General features: G+C 31.0%; 1 protein-coding gene across 2 annotated transcripts; it reads left to right on the plus strand.

Annotated features, from left to right (window-relative positions):
* The first annotated feature begins 4,491 nt into the window (after positions 1–4,491).
* On the plus strand, positions 4,492–8,019 carry LOC107863656 (pirin-like protein At1g50590). 2 transcript variants are annotated; one of them, XM_016709685.2, is made up of 5 exons: positions 4,492–4,705; positions 4,992–5,080; positions 5,412–5,440; positions 6,607–6,773; positions 7,335–8,019. In XM_016709685.2, exons 1-5 carry the CDS (start codon positions 4,620–4,622, stop codon positions 7,840–7,842), a joined length of 879 nt encoding a protein of 292 aa, XP_016565171.1. In that variant the 5' UTR covers positions 4,492–4,619; the 3' UTR covers positions 7,843–8,019. The 2 variants fall into 2 exon arrangements, with proteins under 2 accessions (XP_016565171.1, XP_016565172.1); XM_016709686.2 differs by lacking the exons at positions 4,492–4,705; positions 4,992–5,080; positions 5,412–5,440 and adding an exon at positions 5,501–5,789.
* Positions 8,020–16,291: the final 8,272 nt, after the last annotated feature.

Here is a 16,291-nt window from a genome sequence, read left to right on the forward strand (position 1 = left end):
TACCTTCATAGAGACCGACACTTGGTGCTCCCTTCACACTCATTGCCTTATTTGTTGCCGCCTTCAACTAGGTTCAATTCTCAAAATCGAATCATTATCGATTAAAAATTAATTAACAAAAAATTTAATTATCCGATTAACCAAAAATTTATAATAAATAACTTATTGATTTGATTATCAATTTAGCATGTTTAGAAATTGAAAATCACTAAATCAAAAATCAATGAAGTTGTACCAAGAAAACAATTCTTTTCATTATTATTTTTAATTAATCAGGAATACACCTCGGCACAAGAAAATAGTAACATAGATCTTTAGCAATATTCTTGGAAAAATAGTCTCAAATATACCTAAACTTTGATGAAATTTTCATCAAAGTTTATATATATACAAGAGCATTTTTTTCAATATTTTTTGTGGTTTTCTTCATAAAAATAACAGTAACCATGAAATCCAAAATATATGTCTGAACTTTGATATTAGATTCTTGAAAAGGGCATCATTAGGTGAAAAAAAACTCAACACTTATGATATCATAGCATGACCTTAAACTTAACCAAAACCAAATCGAAAAACATTTGGACATATCAATCTATCATCTCTTCCATTCAGCTTCGACTTCTATGATGCTCTTTTAGTCTGTTTTTGCTTATAATCAACGTCTAAAATTAGAAAAAAAATGCCTCAATCATAATATTTAGAAAAAAATATTTAATATAAAAATAAGTTATAGCATATTCAAAGACGTTAACCAGGTATATATACTATAAAAATGAATTCAGAAAAAAAGAAAGAACAATAACAAATTTCATGTGGAGATATCACAAGTATTGGAAGGATCTCACATTGTTAGTTCAATCAATCATAATCTAGTGTAAGCCATTTAATCATCATGCACGCTTGGAGGCAATAACATTAAATAAAAAGGTGTTTTTATCCTAGAGAACCATATTCCCTTACACAGTTAACTCAAGAAAACAATGCTTATAATCTTTGCATGATTTATAGAGGCAAAGTAAACTACTATGAGAAAGTACTTGTTGGGTTCGAAATTGGGAGGGCATCATGCGGAAGCTTTTAGTTTGCAAATCATAAGATGATAAATCAGACGACACATGAAAAATTAAACTAAAAATATATTATTGGATATGATTTGGCCAAACACCCTACATATTAAAAATAAAATTGAAAATCCTAAAATTTATTGGGAGAAATCTCCCCCTAAACAAAACTCTTTAAAGAGTACATTGTGGATGCTATTGTGTTATGGTATAAGAAAGGGCTCTTCTATTTATAGATGTACAAAACCTTTCCTCCAAGAAAGAGGTTAGCCAAATATGAAAAAAAATTATATTTTTTCTTTCAGGAAAAGTAAAAGTAATTATGGTAATTTTTATTTTCCTTCTAAGAAAAAGTAAAACTTAAATATAGTAAGAAAATCAGGGCAAAAATCCTAACAAATCTCCCCTTTTTGGCTTGATTTTCTTCACTTGATCCGTCTTCTCTTCATATCACATGCATGAACTTCGTTCTTGATATAATCTTCATAACTGCTGTTTGTCATGGTTAAAAATAAGGTTTAAAATATCATGATTAAAAATTGGTTTAAAAGTAATATTTTATTTTTATTTTTAAAAATGCAGCAGCAGGCGTGTTGAAAATATAGTTAAAACTTGTTCTCCACATGTAGTTCGACAAAAATCTTCATTATTATTCAAATTTTTGCAACTTGATTTTGAAATCGCTTTGAACCTGTTTAATCTCATCTCACTATACCATTGGACCATTGAACCGTAAGCTCTGATACCACTTGTTGGGTTCGAAATCGAGAAGGCATCATGCAGAAGCTTTTAGTTTGTAAACCATAAGATGATAAATCAGACGACACATGAAAAATTAAACTAAAAATATATTATTGGACGGATATGGTTTGGTCAAATGGCCTATATATTAAAAATAAAATTGAAAATCCTAAAACTTATTAGGAGAAATCTCCCCCTAAACAAAACTCTTTAAAAACTACATTGTGGATGCTATTGTGTTATGGTATGAAAATGGGATCTTCTGTTTATAGATGTACAACATTGGGTGTATGGATAACTTAGGTAAATAAATAAATCTCTCCCTAAACAAAACTCTTTAAAAACTCTTCTATTTTTTCTTTAAACAACATAGACTCTGATACCAATTGTAGGGGTGTGTGGATAATTTGGGTAAATAAATAGATCTATCTATTATAAATCTAATAGATCTACTTTTATTTGTGCGTGGATATTTCTTAACTTCTCTAAATATTTTTATTTTATTAATGTTCATATCTTGGAGGGTGATTATGTGGTAATTGATTAAATACTTTATTGTAGTATTCTTTAGTTTTTTTCCTTAGTCTTTGTAATTCTTTTATATTATTTTGGAGGTATTCTAAATATTCTATATCTTTTGTTCGAAAATATTTAATTAAATTTTCTTTCATAAATATCTCTCTTGCTCTTATTTCTTCCATATCTTGTCTCCAATATTTTAAATATTCATAGTCTATCATTTTATCCTGAAGTAGTTGTGATACTGCAAATTTCTTTATAATAACTTATTCTAATTGTACTATATCTAATATTAAATTCTAGGTTATTTATTTCGTTAATTATCCTATCTTTTTCTTCTATGAATAGTTCTATGTCTAAATCATATTCTAAACAGTCTTTTGATTCTAGTTGTTTCATAGTTTTATTTATCCAAATTAATCTTTCTTATAATTGTTCTCTTCCTTTTTTAAGTTGGTTTCTATAATTAATTTCTTCATATAACCAACTTTATTTTTCTCTAACTCTTTGAATATATTCTAACATTTCTGAATCTATATAATATCCATCTGAATAATTATCTAGGTAGTAATAGTGATTGTCATCGCTTAAGTATATTTCTCCTAACTCGTCTTCTATCTGATTTATATCTAACTCTTCATCTTCAATGTTAAATATTTTTTCCCATATTATTTTCTTTATGTCTATAATTTCTATATCTCTAAATATGTATAAAACTAGTATTTCAAAATTATCTGTCATTTAGGCGGGTTAATTAAATGCTTTTTCATAATATTCTTTAGTTGTTTGTTTTAATCTTATTAATTTCTCTATATTTTCGTTAAGGTATTCTATATATTTTATATCTTTGGTTCTCATATATTCTTCTAAATTTGTTTTCATTAGTTTTTCTATTAATTGTATATTTTTTATATCCATTTTCCAATATTGTAAGTATACATAATTTATCATAACTCATGTGTAGGTTTAGTATGTAGGTATTTGTAAGAGTAGTTAGGTAGGTGTGGTATATAATTTATTCTAGTCATAAAATATTTATCAAATATTTTTTCCAATATGATTTTTCTTATATCTACAATTTCTATATCCTTAAGTACGATAAATATTTTTCCAATATGATTTTTCTTATATTTACAATTTCTATATCCTTAAGTACATACAAAACAAGTACTTTAAATTTATTTTTTTCATATGATGGTTTTTCAAAATATTCCCTTCAATCATACACATAATAAAATATGGTCATTTTAGATTACTATATACTAAATTATTCTTAAATAACATGTTCTTCGGTCACTATTAGCATGGTAATCTGGATACTTTTCCCTTAAACAACACCTCTATAAGAAAATCAGGGCAAAAACCCTAACAAGTAATTAAGAGAAAGGTTTGATTAGTTAAGGCGCAATTTAAAATAAGAAAACATAAGAAAAATTTGATCAAGAATTGATCCTGTGTTAATGCAAAGGGCGCAGCTAGGTTTAACGCAAGCTGTTTGATTAAAACTTTTCGAAATATTACTTAAATATAAATTGTAAGTACAGTTTTTTTTTTTATGTATGATAAAATTTTAATTGATTTTGAACTCAAATAAAATAAGTATTTTAATGAAAAAAATATTAGTTATCATTAATTCTGATGACTTTCAATAAGGAAAATTTTACATAAATATATATATAATTAATTATCAACTCTTAATATTAGAAAAAAAAATGATGAAAAGACAATTTTGTCTAAAACAAAAACTTTTAATGAAAGACAAAAAGTTCAAACAATATTTGTAAGACCCTTCCACACTTTTAATATATTATAGATTATAGATATAGATATAGATATAGATTATAGATTATAGATATAAATTATAGATTATAGATTATAAATATAGATTATAGATAGATGCTTCTTAAATTTGTGTATTTACTTAAATTATCTTTAATTTAATCATATAAATATATCATCTAATTAATTATATCATCTCATTTAATTATACACAAATTAAAACCAACTATGATTGTGTTTGGGAAAAGAAAAATAAATGAGTAACAGGTAAAGGATGGGGCAATGTGAATTGAATTAGGAAGTTAATTGGCAAAGACATCATGAAAACGTTAGGCTGACGTGAGAACCACATTAGACGAAAAAAGGAGAGAGAGAGAAAATTGTTCATTTACTTTGCCATTTTCAACTAACAAACACCCTCTATAAATTGGTACAAAAAAACACACTATTTTAGACAAGCATTGCCTCATTGCATTAAAAAAACAGAGAATAGAAGATATCATCAATAGGTAGCTAGAAATGCCGCCCCGTTGTGTCGTCAAGAAATTTCTGGCAAGGCCTCAGCATGAAGGACTTGGTGCTGTTGTTCGAAGAAGCATTGGAAGGTATGACACTAATGTATAGACGGAGTTATGGGCGCAAAAGGGGTTCATCCGAATCCGTTTAGGGTGAAAATTACTTATACTATATATATAATGTTAATTTTACTTTTTTTTTTTAGGTCTATGATACATGTTAAATTTCCTTGACTTTTTAAACCGTGTTAGCCAATTACTGAAAATTCTGACTCTCAGTGGTTGGTACCAACAATATACATTGATTTTATGCAGTTTATGAGTTGATGATCACCAAAGAAGATTAATATTTTTTTAATCTTTTTTTTTTTTTCAGGTTTGAGTTGAGATACTTTGATCCTTTTCTTGTTTTGGATGAATTCTCAGTTTCTGCTCCTGCTGGTTTTCCTGATCATCCACATAGAGGTCACATTTTGATAATTCTCTTTCTAAATTATTCCCTGACAAAATCAATCCTCTCATTGATGCTAAAGAGTTTAAGTTATATACATTATTAATATAAAATATTTTTACACTATTAGAGCACTGAAAGAATATCTAGATATATATAAATTTTCTTAAAATGTGAGATTAGCAATTTTGAAGATAAACATTTATTTGTTAATCTTTACAACAAGTAAAGGTGACGTGATCTTACAATGTATATAATTTACCCTCAAATCTCAATGCTAAATTCGCAATTTTTTTCTTCACTGTTATTTAATTCTCATACATGTGTGTTGTATGAATTTTACAGGTTTTGAAACGGTCACCTACATGTTGCAGGTATTTTTTATAAATTATAACAGTTACTCTGTTTCTCCCTTAATTAAAAAAGGTAAAAACCCAATACAGATATAATCATAGCTTTTCCATTTGTAGTCGTATTCATCCATTGTTTGTGTGGATTGTCAAACACTAAACTAAACTAATGAATTACTAATATTAATTAAATATCTTTCCACATTTTGGAAGGCAGTAGTTGAGTAGATGTGATTGTCTAACTTCTAAGAAAGCAACTAATTATATGCTACTACTCGTTTACAAAAAATTAAAATTTGAAATAAATAATCCTGTTTAGTGCTGCTGACGCATGCTGATCAAACAAGCAAAGTGCAACTATTTCTTTTGGCAGGTAAACATCAAGGGTTTCCATTTGTTTGACTCTTATTTTTTCTCTGTCTATTTTAAAAAGGGAAACTATCCTTTTTAAATTTGAAACTAATTTAATTCAGAATTTTCATTTCACTCTGGATGAAAAGTTTTAGAATTACCTAAATATTATGACATATTTCAAATCACAAATTTTATAAATCCTATAGTCATATAAATTTTCTGATTAGTTTAAGGTAGCAAATTTTTAAAATTATTTTAAAAAAAAAAATATAAAGTCAATTTATATAGGTAAACATGAATTGAAACATACTAGTACTCTATTTTGTTTATACTCCACTATTTAAAAAGTGACGTATTTAGTACGTAGTGCATTTCTTGAAATCCATTCAAATTCAATGTGGTCATCAACTTTCGTGGCGGAGCAATGACCAAAAAAAGAAACTACATGATCATGACTGAAAATGATACTAGCAATTATGACATGTTTCTTCCAGAAGAGTTTATGCTAATGCTATACATAAAGTACTTCATTCGTTTCTAAAAAGAATGAATTACTTTTTTTTTAATTCGTCTTAGAAAGAATGATTTTTTTTGATAATTTTTTAATTTGAACTTTCCACATGACATATTTAAGATCGCAAGATTGAAGGATATTTTGGTACATTTTTTTATTTTCTTAAATTCTGCGTCAAGTCAAATTAGGTCATTCTTTTTTAAATCGGTGGGTAGTGGATCACTTGTTTTTTTCTTTTCTCAATTAAACTGATAACTTTAATAGCACTATATTGGTTAATTATATATATATAGTTGAATATCAATTAATTTTGACATTGCAGGGAGCTATGACGCATGAAGATTTTGAAGGTCATAAAGGTACCATTGAAGCTGGTGATTTTCAATGGATGACTGCTGGCAGAGGAATAGTTCATTCTGAAATGCCTGCTGCTGAGGGAACTCAAAAGGGTTTGCAATTGTGGATTAACCTCTCCTCAAAACATAAACTGTATGCATTATTCCTTCTATTTTATTACTAAAAGAATTTATCTTTTATAAACTGACAACATAATTTATTTTAGCAACTTTATCAGGTCATTAAAAAATGAAATTAATAACCATACAAATAATGATTGTTACTTGTTACAACAAATTAAAAGTGACTTTACATATGTCCAAGGGTACCTTTTTCTGGATTGCAAGTGGGAACATATGCAGGATGCAACCTTATTTAATGGGTTCGATTAACCGGATAACTTTGATATGAAATATAAATACTTCTGCAATCAGAATTTTCAAAAGCGTAATAAATGTCAAATTCATCAAAATCAAATTTTAAATTCAAAATTCATCTTCGAGTGCAAAAGGCATGCATAATCTTCAACTAAATTCAAGGGCAGATTATCTATGAATTCAGTCAAATCCAACATTTTTTCCCTCAATGATGCTAAAAAATTTAGTAACTGTACAATTATCGAATTTCGAAACGGGTAACTTAGATATTCAGTAATTTAATCACATCTCAAATTCTGAATACGCCTCTATCTAAATTGTACTTTGTATAAGACAGGATACAACCGCGATACCAAGAGATACCAAGCGAGGACATAGCAGAAGTAGCCAAAGATGGGATCAAAGTGAGAATAATAGCAGGAGAATCACTAGGAGCAAAATCACCAATATACACAAGAACTCCAACAATGTATTTGGATTTCACTCTAAAGCCAGGATCCCATCTTCAACAGCCAATTCCAAAATCATACAATGCATTTGTGTATGTCTTGGAAGGTGAGGGCATTTTTGGGCCACATGAATCAGCATCAGTATCAGCACATAATTTACTCCTATTGAGTGGCTCTGGTGATGGACTTGAGGCATGGAACAAATCAACAAAGCCATTAAGGTTCATATTAGTGGGTGGTGAACCATTGGGTGAACCAGTAGCACAATTGGGGCCATTTGTGATGAATACTCAACAAGAAATTGACCAAACTGTTGAAGATTTTGACAATTACACTAATGGTTTTGAAAAAGCCAAGCATTGGAGGTCTCAAGCAAGAATTGGCCTTGATTATTAGTGTGAAAAAGGACAAAAATAGTTTATCAACTTGGCAGTAGGTTCAAAATAGTCTCTTCAGCATTACTTGATCAGTTTTGATCTGTTAAGTTTCTCAAAGAGTGCATTTTTTGCCTCCGTCAAATATTTACCATATTCTGGTCGTTAAATTTAATCAAAATCGCGACAATTAAAAATATAAAAAGGGTACTCACATTTAGAAGTACATATTTTGCAGTTTACGTTACTTTTGATTTTTTCGAAGAGTCAATTTAAAAGGTCAAACATAATTAGGAAGCTTGATTAAGTTAATTGTAGACTTGATTAATATTTTCAAGACTTTCTAATCTTTTCAAAATTACAAATCAACTCACACCCCTCTTCTCTCCAAATCAATCATCTCTCCTCCCCCCCCTCTCTCTCTTTCTCGATAGTTTCTCCCAACCAACACTTCTGCAAATTTCTCCTTTCAATCCCCGGCGACTTCAACCTCCGGCGACAAATAGTTGGGCTTCGAGTTCCTTTTTGACTTTCAACCGTCAATCGACGTGACAACCTTGCTCTCCAGCGAAAACAACTTCGAATTCTTCATCGTCCCTTTTCTTCTTTCACAGGTAAAAAATTATGGTCTTTTTAGTTTTGAAGAAAACGAGGAACTTGAGCCAACTTCTTTTCTAGTGTTGATTGACAATTTCAATAGTTGTTGCTTTAATTTGAAATGCGTCTGAATAAAATCCTAATTTCTGATATTCTTCTCTTCTCTTTTCGGAGTGAATTATGATTTTTGTTGAATGTTGCATTTTTTTGAAGTTAGAGTTTTGTTGTTTGTGTTTATACAAACAAAACAACGATGTTGGTGTTTTTCGTGTTGCGTCCGTTGCTGGGTTGATTTGTTCTTGATAAAAATAGTGATATTGTTGTAGTTCTATTGAACAAAATCATGTACTATTTTTTTCTGCAATAGATTAACCATCTGATGCAACAATTTAGCTATCTGATGCAACAGATTAACCATCTAATGCAATAAATTTAGCATATGATGCAACAGATTAACCATCTGATGCAATAGAGGAACCATCCGATTAAAAATATGATGTAACAGATTAACCATATGAAGCAACAGATAAACCATCTGATGCAACAAATTAACCATCTAATGTAACAGAGGAACCATCAGATTATAACCATATGATGCAACAGATTAACCATATGATGCAACAGATTAACCATATGATGTAACAGATTAACCATATATTGCAACAAATTAACCATTGATGCAACAAATTTACCATCGAATGCAACAGAGGAACCATTGGTTTAAAAATCTGATGCAACTGATTAACCATCTGATGCAATGGAGGGACCATCAGATTAAAAATCTAATACAATAAATTAATCATCTGATGCGACAGATGAACCTTCTGTTGGATAAAATCCTATCAACTATTCCAACAGGACATGTCCAAGACTTAATTTTTTCAACTAATCATTCATCTGTCGCGATAGATGACCCTTCTGTTGAAAGAAATCTAAACAATATTGATCGTTGATAACTGTTCCAATAGATCACTCATATGTTGCAACAGATTTATGATATGTTGCACAGACCATTCATTTGTCTCAATAGATGAGTGATATATTTTATATTGTTGCAACAGATTACTCATTTATTGTAATAGGTTAGTTAAGTGTTCCAACAAATCACTCATATATTGCAACATATGTGTGATCTATTGCACAGACCATTCATTTATCACAACAGATGAGTGATATATTTTGTATTATAATAACATATTACGCATCCATTGCAATAGGTTAGTTATTTGGTGCAACAGATAACTACCTAGTGCAACAGATGTGTGATCCGTTGGAATTATTATTTTACTATTTTGTATGTTAGATTTACTGTTATTCTTTTTTAATGATGTAGTAATTAACTATAATCTATTTTATGTTCCTGTTAATTTTAGATAATATGGCTCCCAAAAAAATAGAAATAGAATCAAGTCCAAGTAAAGGAACAAGTGAAGGAGCTACGCTGTATCCACCACTTAATGAGCTTGCTTTACAAACGTTATCTCAATCAGGAGCAGAATATGATGAACATAGGGAGAAAGAATATTTTAAAAGATATGATCCAAATGTTAATAGCCCTTCCACTGAAGATTTGGTCAAAACCTTTAGCATTGATCGTTATTCTGTGAGAATGCAGTGTGATGGTGCGACAGATTTAACAAGTGATTTCGTGGTTAAGTCAGCCATAGAAAAATCTTTCAACGCTTTCAGAAAATACTTCGAGAACAAAAATTTGATGCTTATTTTAGGGACAACTACTTTGGGTAATATCTTGATTTGCTGGAGGACAACAATGCTCATTTTCAAAATAAAAATGATATATGATCTTCTCAAGCGTAGGTTTATGTATGAAAACAAAAATAAGATGGATGAGGTATGGATAAAGTACTGTGGCATGCCTGTTTGTTTTAGTTAGAAGGAGTTTGCTATAGTTACTAGACTAAAATGTTATCCTTGTTTCCTTCTCAAGTTATACCTATTCTAACCCCAAAAAGCACCCCACACACCCAAAAAAATGGAAAAACAAGTCGAGTTATCGTGATGACCTAGTGTCCATTGTTGGTCCAAGCTTCAAAAATAAAAATTTAATAGAAGCGTTGAAAGGTAAAAGAATTTCAAAGAAGCACAAACAATCATTGTGCTTGGTTTGGTTTGTACATAATATTCTTTGGGCGAGAGACGTTAACAATAGCGTAAGCGTTGATTTAATAAAACCCTTCGAGGATCTTGAGGCATTTAACAGCTATCCTTGGGGTTATGAAAGGTTCAAAATGACTGTCAAATAGTTGTTAACTCCGTTAACGCCAAAGACAGTCAACCTATATGACTTTCCATGGGCTTTCATGGTAAATGTTTCTTTTATTATGATATGATTCATTTTTTTATTCAATAATGGTTTTGATTTATTGACGTTATTTTATAGGCTTGGACGTTTGAAGCCATTCCTTATTTGAGACAACAAGTGAACTGCCAGGAAGAAGTTTTCTATCCAAGAATCTAGAGATGGTTGTCAGCCAAAACTGATAAAAATATAAAATTTCTTGATCTTTTCAACCCTCCAAAGGATGTACTAAGTATAATTATAATTAATTTTTATTTTAATTAATGATTTTCTTGAATGATCTAATCATCATTCTAATATATGTAATGATTTATGTTAGATTGTGCATCCGTCGCTTGTTTCGACCAATGAGAGTTGAAGATGCCATTTTTTCTTACTTTACGGTCTGTGCAAAATTTATCGGACCTTATGGTCATTGGCAAAATAAAAATGGGATTGTTTGGAGAAACAACCATCACAAGAAAAATAATTTTGGAGGATGGGCTTGTTATTGTTGACAGTCTTAGTGGAGATGGAGCTGTTGGTGGTAATAGTGGTGTTACTGTTGGTGCTAATGATGCTCCTCTTACAGTTTTTAAAATAAACCATTATGAGTATGATCATGCTGGTTATACAGATTTTGCTTCTCCTAGCAAATGTTCTGTATGCAAATGTCAAGACTGCAAGGCGAAACATGATGTAGTGATTAATGTTATTAATGCATTAACTTCTTTTGTAAAGGAATTGATATCTAAGAGGGGTGTCATTCCATCAAAGATGATTTTATATCCATCCACTCCATTAGAGATTAAGGCTAAGGGGGGAGGAAAGTAATTTTCAAGGCATTATTAAGCATCCAAAAAAGTAAAATTGCAACTTCTATGTCTGTGTGTTGCATTATTGAGCAATGTACAATAGCCAAAGGAGAGAAGCACGAGCTTAAGAAGGTGAATATATATCGTCTATTCCAACTAACAAACAGACACATATCTATTTCAATAGATGACACATCTGCTGAAAATTATCAAACAGATATATACATCTGTTGCAACAGTTGACTAACTCGTTGTAACATATGTCTCGTCTATTTTAGTAAATCAAATATCTCTACATACCTCTTTTATTTGTACCAATAGATGACTTATCTGCCAATGAATGAGTCATCTGTTGGGATAATTTAAATCAAGACTTCCTACCATTTCAGTTTTTCCAAACAGATGAGTCATATGTTGCAACAGATGGTTCATCCGTTGGAAATTATCATATAAGTCTTCCTCATGTTATAATTTATTCCAACAGTTGATCCATCTGTTGCAACAGAAATATAATCTGTTTGGGATAATTTAAAACAAGAGGAAGACCTGTTTGATTTGCTAAAACAGATGAGTTATTCTTTTCCATTTTTTTGAATCTCCGTGATTAGCGTTGACCAATTTTGGCTTTCCAGGTGGATGTCACTGTAGAAGATACTGCTAAACAATATTGATAATATGCTACTCTTTTTATGGAAATACGGAGAACAGAAAGCGCAGAAACCGTACATAAGCCACATTAAAGATCCATAATGATCAAAGCTGAATTCCATAGTATCGGATGAAGAACAACTTGTCCATATTGTGTAGATCTTTATAGCTTGAGTCTATCAAAGTAATAACTTTACCGCACCTTAGGAATTCTTGAAATCAAAACTTAAATTGTTGATGTATTCGTTGAGATCTATACCCATAATAATTTTTTTTACATTTTATTTATTTGTTGATTTATTTCACGTAATTTTTGAAGGTTTTGATTTATTTTATTTTGTCTATGAATTTTATTTTATCCTTGGATTTGAACTTACTAATTGAAATAAAATACTAGATTCAAATATTGCAACAGATAAGGTATTTGTAGCAACAGACGACATATCTGTTGGAAAATATCAAACAGATTTAGACATATGTTACAACAGGTAGGTAATCTGTTGGAAATTATCAAACAGATCTTCCCACTATTACAACAGATAGACTTAGGTAGAAACATCGACATAGTGCAACAAATGACCAACCTATTGCAACAGATAAACTATCTGTCGGGAATAGGTAGAATATCTGTTACAAGAGAAGAACAATCTGTTGTATTGTAAAAATTCAACTTTCATTAGACATAAAAAATTGTCACTACATGTAAGTGAAGTGAATTGAAATAAAAAATATGGAACCCATCTACAGTGTTCATTTTAAACACCTAAAATAAAATAGACATCAAGTAGACAGTGTTTATTTTAAACACCTAAAATAAAATAGGCATCAAATGTGTTAGTTTGACACTTTTTGGCCTGTTGGCAGCTCGCGTGTAATTCACCAGCCAAGATCGTTGAACCCCCATTTTTGCTGACTTGGAGTCTAATTTGGCCCCCAACGGTTATTTTTCCCCTATTGTCTTATATATTCATCTTCTTCCTAAAATTTAACCCTAAATCCCCAAATCTTCTTCTTCATCATCTTTTTTTATCTATCCAAATTCTTTAAATTATTTGTATTTGTTTTTTCTGCATATTTTTTTTTTCATTTTTTTCAACTGAGCTTGACAATGTAGAGCTCATCTTCCACTATTTTTTGTGACAAAGATTTTTTATATTGTAAGTGTGGTCATTAAGCTCTATTGAAGACTTCTTGGACTCAACAAAATCCAGGTCGCAGATTTTTTTACTTATAAGATTTTAAAGGTAATATTTTTTTATTTAATTAGTTGATTAATTATTGACTTGTAATTTTTTTGTAATTGTGGTCTTGTTTTTGTAGAAGTTGGGTGGATGTGATTACTTTGATTGGTAGAAGAACGACACCCTTCACAAGCAAATCGTGTAATCTGAGGTTTGTTGATGAAAGTCAAGGCTTTTGAAGAGAAACAAAATCGAGCAAGAAAATACTACATTGTTGGCGTTATTGCTACTGGTTTGGTGTTGTTGGGCATATGGATATTCAAGCCTAATTGCTGAAATTTTTATGGTGGTGTATTTGCATTTGCTTCTGGTTTGGTGTCGTTGAGCACATAAATATTCAAGCGTAATTATTGAAAAATATCAAACAGATTTAGACATATGTTGCAACATGTAGGTCATCTATTGGAAATTATCAAATAGGTCTTTCCACTGTTGCAACAGATAAGACTTAGATAGAAACATCAGCATAATTCAATAGATAAACTATCTATTAGAACAGATAGAATATATTTTACAATAGATAGACAATCTGTTGCATTGTAAAAAATTCAACTTTCATTAGACAAAAAAAATTACCATTACATGTATGTAAAGTATGTAAAGTGAAGTGACTTGACATAAAAGAATTGTTATTTCACAGGCTCTTTTTTATACACAGGCTCCAAGTATCCAATTAGTACCCTTTAAGCTCAGACCTCTTGCATGTTAGCCACAACGTTGTCGCATGAAAGGTAGTTCACCTTCTTGAATGGACACTAAACTTCAACAATTTTTGGAGAGAAAGCAGTTGTAATTTTTTTGAATTTTTGATTGGAGATTACTTGGCTAATTGCTCTTTTCTTCCTCCCAATTGCCACTGTAGGATTGTATGGCTCCCTTACCTTCTTGGATAGTATGACACCCCTCTTGGATTTTAATTTCTCAATAGCTTTAGCGATCATATCTACTTTTTCAAAGAGTTTATCCTGGTTTTTCTTGCACTATTCACATTTTCAAAGAGAACATGAGGGTGAATAGGGGTAAGAGGGACAGGTGTAAGGGTGATAGGGACTTATGTAAGGGTAAGAGAGACCTATGAAAGGGGTGTTTTCAAACATATTTATTTTTTCTTGAGCATCAACATGCTCAACACTACGACTGGCATCAGCATCAGCATAGCTGCCACCAACAACAACAACTCCACCAGCAACACCCCCAGAGGAAGTACCCGGATCTGTTGTGGTAGGTTAGTCATGAAGAGCCTCAACATTACGCTGACCTTACCTAACTGCTCTTCTTATGGCTGTTGCTCCAGCCAATTCTTTCTTTATTAACTCCACTGTTAGTTCTGCTATTATATCAACAAGACCTAGAATAATAAAAGAAGTCATCCCCAACTCCTGCTTAGTAGGCACGATCCATGGAAGCACAACCTATTAAAAAACAGATACATTTAAATCATATAATAAATTATAGTCAGTTAGGTTACATGTTAACATAAAAAACTTATGCAATAGATGATCTTTCTGTCATAAAAGCTATCTGTATGTAGCAACAAATTAATAATATGTTGCATCAGATTGCCCATTTGTTGCATAATTTATATTAGATGGGTAATCTATTGAGTCGGGTTCATATAACTAGAGCAACAAATGGTTAATCTATTGCGAAATATGGATCGACTGTCATAATAGATTACCCATCTATTGTATCAGTTGTAGTAGATGGGTAATCTGTTGTAATAGATGACCCATCTGTTGCAATAAATGGCACATCTATTTCAATATCTTTCTTTGGGTTAAATTATTTTACTTGAAAGAAGACGTGTTGCATCATCCGGAGGGTTAAAGATATTAGCCTCCTTAATTCTTATGTTTCTCTTTATAGCCAACCATCTAAGGATCCTTGGATGAGAAACCTCATCCGAGTAACCTTGACCTGCTTTCAGAGGTGAGGAATGACTTCAAATGCTTAAGCCTAAAAAACGTAAACAGGAGGCAAGCAAAAAAAAGTCATAATAATTATTCAATATAGATTAATGGATGAGTAAGCACATAGTGATTAAATTTACCATGAACGCCCAAGGAAAGTCGTATAATGTGATCATCTTTAGGGATAGCTTTGTCATTAAATATTTGACAGTCAAGTAGTAGTTTTCATATCCCTAGGAATAATTATTTAATTTCTTAAAATCCTCAGCAAGCTTCTGCAAATCATCTTCTATGACTTTGTTGACGTCTCTTGCTAATACAATGAAATGGGCAAACCAAATTAAGCACAACTATTCCTTGTACTGCTTTGGTATGGTTTTATCCTTGAGATTGTTTTATTAACTTATTGTCTTTGCACCCATGTCCAGTAATGTCCAATAAGCCATCTATTTTTTCTTTCATTTGTTGGTTTGGGTGGGTGGTCCGATTTTGGTGGGTGGTCGCTGGTACAATGCCTTACCACTATTTGATGGTGGTGGTTTGGCTGTCCTAGTTGCCTTGGACCTTTTGCATAGTGTTTCCTTGGTGATAGGTTCTTCTGGACAATCGCATCTCAAGCCCATCACTATGGTAAACTCTTCAACCCAAAACAAACCGACATGCCATAGTAGTTGATCCAGATTTCAACAATATTTTTCCCTCTCCTTTAAATCTTTATCATCCCCTACATACTTGATCCTGCTCTTGAGAATATCATATACCATGCTCATTTGGAAATGGACAGTATGGTCCTCAGGCAGCTCAAGAAAGTGTCCAAAGCAGCTCTTCTTAAAACGTCTATCTATGTTTTCATTCTTTATAATATTCCTAAATTCATCAAAAACATTTAAGTACAAGATCACTAGTTAGTTCTGCAGGATCATCTATCAGCATCGCAACTTGAAACCTATCAATACTAATA

This window comes from Capsicum annuum, chromosome 3 (assembly GCF_002878395.1).
Source record: "Capsicum annuum cultivar UCD-10X-F1 chromosome 3, UCD10Xv1.1, whole genome shotgun sequence".
Classification (NCBI taxonomy): Eukaryota; Viridiplantae; Streptophyta; class Magnoliopsida; order Solanales; family Solanaceae; genus Capsicum; species Capsicum annuum.